The sequence below is a fragment of the Agelaius phoeniceus genome, chromosome 10 (genome assembly GCF_051311805.1).
Source record: "Agelaius phoeniceus isolate bAgePho1 chromosome 10, bAgePho1.hap1, whole genome shotgun sequence".
Lineage (NCBI taxonomy): Eukaryota > Metazoa > Chordata > Aves > Passeriformes > Icteridae > Agelaius > Agelaius phoeniceus.
The window spans coordinates 10,092,491-10,101,196 of NC_135274.1; the positions used below are offsets into that span (position 1 = coordinate 10,092,491).

An 8,706-nucleotide genomic window follows, 5' to 3' on the forward strand; every position below is an offset into this window, starting at 1 on the left:
TAAATCAAATCAAGCCCTCTCCCTAAGGACAGAGATATCCTCATGCTGTGCTTACCGGATAGATGAGGGTCTTCCCATTGGGATAAACCACTTCTACTGCTTCAACACTGAGAGAGACAGAAAAATATAAGTAAAACTGTTTTTAACACATGGCCCAAATGTGGAGATTCATATATATGTGGCCCTGGAGATTTATACTCACGTGAATGGCTTCTCACAATATTCACTGAACATCGTGACTATAATATCAAGAACGATTTTTGCCTAAAAAACAAACATAATAATCACATTGAAATCTGTCATCTACTTGAGTTGAAGTAGACAAAATATCAAGACAAGAAACAGGGAAAATATCTGATTATACACCCTCTTCATTCTATTTTAATTTCCTAGCAGTCTAGAATATTAGACTGAATTTTTAAAAAATTTTCCTTCTGATGCAGACATTTGTGCAAAAGCTTGAAAATCTGGTTTTCAAGGTTCTAAAGCCTTTGTGTATCTTTTCTAAACTCTGCTCTTTAGAAACACAGGGTTTTTATTACCATTTGGAACTGGGTCTTCCTAACCTAATTAGTAATTTTACTGAAGTTCAAGTAAGAATGGAGAGGCTGAAGGACTGCATTGTTTAGCAATACATTATCAAATAACCTCGTTTGCAAATTTTTTTTGTTTTACAGTTAATATTTTAAGACATTAGTATAATGAAATGTAATAATGAGATTCAGATGAAATTCTCAATCCACAAAGAGGTTTTTTTGATGCCTGACAGTGTAATTTCCTTCATGTAAAAGGACAACATTGTATTTATTTTTACTATCAAGACAAGCAGTAGCAAGAAATGGTTATTTATTAGTTTGCTTAGAAGCCACTCCCCATCATGCAAATTTATTTGTGTTGTTACTCTACTACAAAATGGTATGTTAAGTTAAAAGCAGTTTTGCTCTTAAGCATGAAGTTACACACTTTAGGAAACTATCAATGAATGCACAACCTATATTCAAGAACAGGCAATTATAGCTCCTTGGCTTTCATGCTTCAGCTTTGAGTTACAGAATTTGCATATGGAAAGACTTGAATTTAGTAATTATTTGCATGGCATTCCTGCTTGATAAAGATAACTAAGTAGAAAACGTCTTGTCTTTCTTCCCTCAGCCCAAATTTTCAGTAGGAGACAAAATGAATCTTTACAAATAGTATTCTGCCAAAACAGGAAGTCTTAGTAAATTTTACTCTTTTCTAAGTCTTTCAGGTTTAGAAGAAGTGCTCAAAAAAGAACAAACAGTCTCTAATTTACTTGAATTATTTTCTCATACAAGCTGAACACTTAGTGTCAACATAAAGATACAGTTAAATCAAAATTCAGTGAAAACACAATGCTATCTACAGAGCAAGCCTGAAACTGTTTCCAGGGAATTCCACAGTCCTACAACTTTTGCATTGGAAGGTTGGCTCCATACAGTAAATGCCCTTGGTTGTAGGTCTTTGTATTGGAGCTCTATTATCCAACAGGAAAACAATTATATTAAAGCATATCAAAAGCAGGAAAGATTAATTTACCTTGGTAATATCTGTGCCTGTACATTCAATAAGCACATTTCTGGTATTTAGTGTTATTTTTGTATGATCTCCTAAAACATGTGAAAACAAAAACATGTTAAAAAATATTAGTTTTATTGCAATAACACTGATACTGATTTTGTGTCAGAAAATCACTGTCATTTTCCACAGCTTAAAAAAGCCACTATCTACTGCACCAACATTCACAGTTGTTGGCAGAATAGCAGCTCTTTTTATATTTGAATTTATGAATCAAAGAAAAGGAAAAAGGCAGATCAGACACACTGACTGGGTTATGCTTTACACTGCAAGACACAGGGATCTTCAGGTCTCCTGGCAGCCAGCTGGGAAAGCCAGCTAACAGAACAGTGGCCATCTGCTGTTAGCAAAGGGCTCTGCACTGCCACAGCATCCCATCTTCCCTGGGTTTAGTCCCTCATTCACATCACATGTGTAATACATGTCATTTCCTTGGGCAGGAACAAATGGAATGGGTTTTAAAAAGTGATTTAGACTAATGACTATCAATAGTCATTCTGTGGTCTCCTGACACTGTCTGCTGATACTCTAAAGGTTGCTCTACAGTGGTGATTTAGGTCCTAGTATGGGTCCCTTCTAGGAATGAATTTGCTTTGTCTGTACTGGGAGTTATGATGTGTGCACCAAAGCACATCCCTGTTGTACTCAAAAATTTTCTTGTCTAGCAAGTGTCTCTTTTGCAAACTGGATGTGAAGGCCCCCAGTAGATGGTTGCCTACAAAAGTGGGGTCTGTTAGTAAGGCACAAGCAGTCTGGAGCAGCTGTACAGAGATCTCATTCTGCCTGTTAGGTACAGATGGGCAGTGCACACCTGGAGAGAATCCATGGCTGGGAACCATGCAGGAATGGGCACACACACTCCTAGAACTGTGTGGGATCATGTCAAATGCAGCCTCTTTGTCCTTCTTGCCTTTCCTTGCATCATTCATTAGTGCAGCTGCACCAGAGCCAAAGAAAGCATTAGGCTATACATGGGAATTCCTGCTTCCTTTGTTTAACCCTGACTTAGCTTCTCTGGTTTAGTTTTCTATCTGGGAAATGAGGTCACAGCCAGACTGGGAGTTAGGTGCAGCAGAGATCTCAGGACTGAGGGACCTTGTCCTCCCTTACAGCTGTGCTGTATCTCTTTGCACATGCAATGTAGTCAGCATCTCTGGACTCGCTTCAAAGCAAACACAAGCCTTCACTTCAGTGCTTGTAGATAATCCAAACAACCAATACAGATGTTTACATTGCATTATCTGCTTAAAAGCACCTTTGACCTGAAAGCCTCTCTTAGATACTGTTCTCTAAAGCAGAGGCAGGTGTTAAATGTAGCTCAACCTTTTTAATTGGTAAAATATAAACAATATGCAGTGCTCATACATGAAGCACCCCCAAGCTGGAATGAGCCTAACAAAGAAGGATCAGGCACAGTGGTTGACAGCATCTTCAATTCACACCAGTTACTGTTACAGTCCCTGCCAGAGAGTTTGAGCTGCCTTTTAAGAAGATTGGGTTAGCTGGATAAGGTCTATTAGGAAGCATATATCCAAAGAGATTATCACTGCAGATTTATTGGTCAGTGCAGGGAAATTTACTGATTCCTCACCTATATTTCAGTATATAGACATACTGAATTATCTTTCTTTGAGGAGTAATTCTTGACATGCCATTAAATGGCTTCAGTAAACTTGGTTCTCAAAAATCACCCATGGTTTCTTTTGCATTCAGAGGAAACCCATATTTAGAAACAATGCAAAAAAAAAGTCTAGACCAATTTTTTCTTTTCAAGCAATTAAAGTGTTCTGAAATCATTTAGTGTGATAGCAACAGGAGCCATGAAAAACTAGTTCCCATTGTTGGGAAGTTCCCTGCTGTGACCTCATAAAATGGAGTACAAAGTTGCAGTTACCAGTTTACAAAATAATTTCTTGCTGGCTTCTTTTAGCCAAACAAAATGTTTTCATAATAACAGTTCCTGTAACAAGGAACTTTATTGAGTTAGGGAAGAGGATGAGAAGCTCAATGCAGATGTTTGCAGTATAATTTTTACACCCTTCTGATGAAGATGAGAAAAATGAGCACTAGAAGCTTAGGGAGAGAGCAAAAAACCTGACTATCTTTAAACTGAAAGAAGGAGAAAAGACTTATGAAATTGTAAGTCAAACAATTTTAAGAAAACAAAATAACCCCCATGACACATCAGCATTTCTGTCAGGCACCAATTCACACACAAAACAGCAGTAACAGTACAGAGCAGTCACAAGTTAATCTTACCATTGATGATTGGTGGCATGGAGAGAACAACCCCATTGCTGTCATAAATGACAGGGTAACGTGGCTTGTTTTCAATCAGGTGCAGGTAGTGCCGAAGGTGGCTGTCAGTCTGGAGAAACAAAGCACAAACTGAATTCCACTTCTGCTCACAGGTGAACTTCCACAGAGCCACAATCCTTTGGTGAGTGATTAAGGGGAGTTTTGAAGGTGGGAAAGGTTGGGTTAGAGTTAAGTACTTTACTAGCACAGTGTTGTCTCCCAGCAGCAGGAAAAGTCTGAAATTAAAGAACTGGATTCTTGGTTTTCTTCAGAAGTGCTGAAGATTATTTAAGGATGCTCTCAAACATGTGTAGGCCATTCTGTCCAAATGATACCTTTGTTCACCACAGCACACAAACACTGCCAAATATCCTTAGTCTATAGGAACTCTTCTTAAAGTGATAAAAATTAGCACTGTAATACTTTTAGTTATAAATTGCTGGATACTGGCACATACCTAGATTTGATTCGAAATTTACGTTTGTTCTAATGACATAAGTATGTGCTGTACCAAAAACCTAATTTCCTTTTAGCCTCTCTTGTTTCTGAGCACTCTTACTCTTTAGTCAGAGACACTTGAGGATTTGTCTCCAGGGCCAGTATGTGTTTTCCAACATGACAAGCAAAATAAGGAATGTTCAATGGCTGTTAAGCTACAGAAGACAACTGTGTTTTATTTGTAAGAACAACTTCTAATAATAAGGATGTAAGAGATATTTAGCCTTGGAAATTTATTTTCCTCATTTACTGCAACAAGTCTGAAAAATTCCACTTACCCTGTACAGATCCATAATTTGTGAGGCTGTGTACTCCTGGGATTGATTCAAGGGCTTAAATTTAATTTCAGAAGGTGCTTTGGCTGTATAAGTAAATGGACCAGTGATGGTGTCCAAGTCATGGGTACCTATTGCTACTAATGCTCTTTTCCTAGAAATAAAGAAGGTAAAATAATGTTTTTACTAGTAATACTTGGGAGTTTCTTAGAGTATGATGCTTTATGAAAAAAGAGCTTACTGAAAAAGCACAAGGATAATTTTGAGAAGCCTAGAAATTATTTGATGAACAACATTTGAATAAATATTATTATGAATAGCAACACAATTGTCAAGGCAAATCCAATGGGAATGTTACTAAACTGCTGAATGAACTGTAACAGCTATTTATGTTGAACAGTATTGGCAGCAGACAAGAACAGGCAAGGAAATGAGAAGGATCAAGAGAGCTCCTATAGAAGATTTTCCTCGGCATATCCATAACACCTCTCTGCAATAAGGATGTGCAGTTTTAACACGTGATAAAGTCATACAGACACTATACACTACAGATTTAAGCACTAACCTGCAAATATTCTGGTGTAGTTTCTCTTGAAGGTCGATGAAGCTGTCGTAGCGGTCCTTGGTGAAAGTTATGTTCCGCAGGACGGCAGCCACAGCGTGAGGCCGGACCTGGGCAGTCTGCAATTTACAACAGCAGCTCCTCAACAGATTTGATTTCAGCTGCATCTGAAACTTTGATTTGATCTGCTACTAGGTTCACCCAAAATAATTTGTCTATTGCTCCTCCCACTCCTCATTCCTAAGAATAGATCACAACTAGTAGAGATATTTAAATGTCTTTTGCTTTTGTTCTGCAAATAAGATTTCCAGTCTCATTGCTCTTACAAAATCATACTGATATGGATCTTGCTGCTTCAGCAACTCTCAATGCATTTACAAAGGTGCAGTAAACAATTTTACCTGTTCAGTGATAATCAGCCTCTGACCTTCACCCTCAGCTGGTATTATCTTTTCAAACCTAGGGAGATTTATCCTAAAACAAAAACAGAAGTAAGTCTGTAGCTGAAATGCAGCAAACTCTAGAAATATAGCAGGAATTATATCTTAATATAATTAAATAATTATAATTAACATATATATATATTTATGTATAACATTATATATATATATATAACATATATGATTATATGTTAATATAATTAAAGAAAATTTTCTTGGTAACGTTTCTTGGCTAATGTAATTAGCTAACCGTGCAGAACTTGTTTTTTATGGGATGGTTAACAGATTACTGAACTAGAAAGGAAGAACTCAGCAATATAAAGTTGTTGCAGAAAAGGGAAATAAATTATTTGTTTTGGTATTTATTACAAAGGATCACAAAGAAGTTTCTCTGCAGGAGTTCTTTACAGGGGGTAAGTCTCAAATGGAACAGCAATTGAAAACTTTTTAGAACAGATACAAAACCCAGAAACATTCTAGTCTGTTCTTTTTAAGTTATGCAATAGATCCTCTCCAGAGGAACACCTGATGAATCTCATCTACAACACATAATTATATTCCAAATGCAAGCAAGTAGGAAGTTCTGTTTACTGACCAGAAATGGACCCATATTTCAACAAACAGAGATCTCACAACTCTGCCTTACCTTTCCTTAAAGACCTGCAGTCCTCGGACCAACCCTTCCAGGCAAAGCAGATCATAGCGGTTGGCAGGAACATCAATTTTATAGAGAACGACATCAGATGCACCCTTGGCCTTTTCTTCACCCTTTTCTTTACTTATAATGTCCTTCTCAGATGTCTGAAATCAAGCAAAAATGTGGATTTAATCTGATATATCTTAACATTGGCAGCAGTAGGATAGTGATATGATAGGAGAAGTTGTATTAATTAGAAGTTTAACAGTGTAATTTGCATTTATTCAGCAAATGGACACACCAAATACAAGAGATGACATAAACCCTCAAATTCAGAAACTGTAAAGCAGTGTACCAAAAGAAAAATTCAGTATTCAAATTTTAATTTCAAGAAAAAATATTATAGAAGCAAGAACCTCCAGGCTGTCAGATCCCAGTAGAGATCTGAGGCCTTATTTTTGGCAATAGATTGGCAAATGACTTGTCATAATCAAATTTATTCTGAAATAAAGCATCACATATGACATTCAGATGTCTTTTGATAAACGTCATTAAAAAGCCAATAAATTAAAATTAAATGGCAAAACCAACACAGGTCTACTTGAACAAGATTGGCATGGATAGAGTTATCAGGGCTAGCAAATCTCCACAAGTACAGAATCTAAATCAAACCATTAAATATAAATTAGTTACAACTCAGGTAACAATGTCCAGGACAAATACATTTTTGTGGATATTGCACAGATGACTGCATATCAAAGCCAAACAGATCTTATAAAATATGATCAATACATGTTCTGTGGCCGTATTTATGCTGCTAAATAAAATGGTGGCTGAGATCAAGCATCACGGTGTGCTGACCTCCAGGAAGTATTGCAATATGCATCTTGGAGGCTCTTGCTTCCAAAACAGTAACTTTTGTATGTCTGAGGGGATTTTTCCAGATTCAAAACATCTGTGTTAATACAGTCCACTACACCATTGCAACAGGGGATGTGCTGGAAAGAATGCCATACAAACTCTTACCAAAAATCAATGCTGTCAATATGCTACATCTACTCAAAAAGCAACAAATAAAAACATTACTTACAATTTCATCAAGCTCCAAACCAAACTCAAAGCAAAGCTCATCAAATTCTTCATCCGCTGTGAAGAAAGAGGGTGAATTTTGGTTAATAAGTAGACCTCAGACCTAATTTTTGTGTATGTGTTTACAATGTTTTCAAACAAGATAACAAATGCTATTTTGGAAAAAAAAAAGGTAAAAGTAATTTGAAGATTTTTCCTTATATTTGCATCTGAGTAGCAGCTTCTTTACTATATATTTGATTTATTGACGTGGTATTCTGACAGTCACAAGGGGGGGCTTCAATGATCTTTGGAGATCAGCTCCTCAGCCGGGTCTGTCAGAGCAACTCCGGCTTAAATAAATAATGAAATCAGAAGGGCAGCTTCTGCCAAGTGCTCTTATTCTGATCAGACAGGTTGTTCTACAGAGGTTGCGTTCTAACACGTGAGTAACGCAGCCCTGTTCTGACAATGCCCCGCTCTGACAGTGCACCGGTCTGTCTGTAGAGCCACAGCTTCCGTCTGCTCGAAACCACTGCGTGTCCTGAATGCTCCTTCAGCCCAGCAGCTCTGAAATCTGCATCGTGAGCCAGGACGGAAGGACTGAATAAACCCACGCTATTCACCGCTCGCTTTGCCTGCTCCCCCCTCTTCCCCCTCCTTCTTCATTTAAGCAGATCCTAACACAGACAGTGAAACTCCAACCAGGAACCGCCATGCGGGGACGCGCGGTTGCACTTTCCGAGAGATTTGGGCTCTAGCAGTGCGTGTCAGAGCAGTGGGCTGAAGGGGCCGGGGATGGCACATGGCTGTGCCTGGCGTGCCGTGGGCTGGCGAGGAGCAAGCGGCAGGGGAGCCACCGGCGCTGAGGCCTGAGCTTCCCTGAGAGCCCCGGTGCAGTCCCGGGATACGGGACACGCGGCCGGCGGCACGGTGCGCGCACAGGGCGAGCAGCGGCGGAGGGGCCGCGGCGATGGCAGCGGGCGGGCACGGCGCTGGCGGGCGCGTCCCGCGGCACGGCGGGGATGGCGAGCACTCACTGTAGCTCCTGCCCAGCGCCTGGAACAGCAGCTCCCGCTTCACGCTGACGGTCGGCATGGCGGTCCGGGCCCGCGCTGCGCCTGCGCCGCGCTCTCGCCAGGCCCCGCCGCGCTCCCGCCGCGCTGCCCGCGGGCCGCCCTCAGACCCCCGGCCGCGCCCGCCGCCCCCCGCGCTCTCCGGCGCTGTGACACCGTGCCCGGGCGGCCATGGGGCTGCTCGGAGCCCGTGCTGCCCCTGGGGAGGGGGCGGGCGGCGCGCCGAGCCCCGGCAGCGCGGCGGGCAGCTACGGCG

At 40.4% G+C, this 8,706-nt stretch overlaps 1 protein-coding gene across 1 annotated transcript in view; it reads right to left on the reverse strand.

Annotated features, from left to right (window-relative positions):
• Window positions 1-8,672, reverse strand: part of FARSB (phenylalanyl-tRNA synthetase subunit beta) — a 35,872-nt gene extending 27,200 nt beyond the window's left edge. Inside the window, exons 1-10 of the mRNA XM_054639200.2 lie at window positions 8,415-8,672; window positions 7,397-7,452; window positions 6,316-6,470; window positions 5,631-5,703; window positions 5,233-5,348; window positions 4,671-4,821; window positions 3,856-3,964; window positions 1,558-1,628; window positions 203-264; window positions 56-107 (exon numbers count right to left, since the gene is read on the reverse strand). Of these exons, the coding sequence (XP_054495175.2) occupies window positions 56-107; window positions 203-264; window positions 1,558-1,628; window positions 3,856-3,964; window positions 4,671-4,821; window positions 5,233-5,348; window positions 5,631-5,703; window positions 6,316-6,470; window positions 7,397-7,452; window positions 8,415-8,472 (903 nt within the window). The 5' untranslated portion in view covers window positions 8,473-8,672. The remainder of the gene's footprint in view (window positions 1-55; window positions 108-202; window positions 265-1,557; window positions 1,629-3,855; window positions 3,965-4,670; window positions 4,822-5,232; window positions 5,349-5,630; window positions 5,704-6,315; window positions 6,471-7,396; window positions 7,453-8,414) is intronic.
• Between the last annotated feature and the right edge of the window lie 34 nt (window positions 8,673-8,706).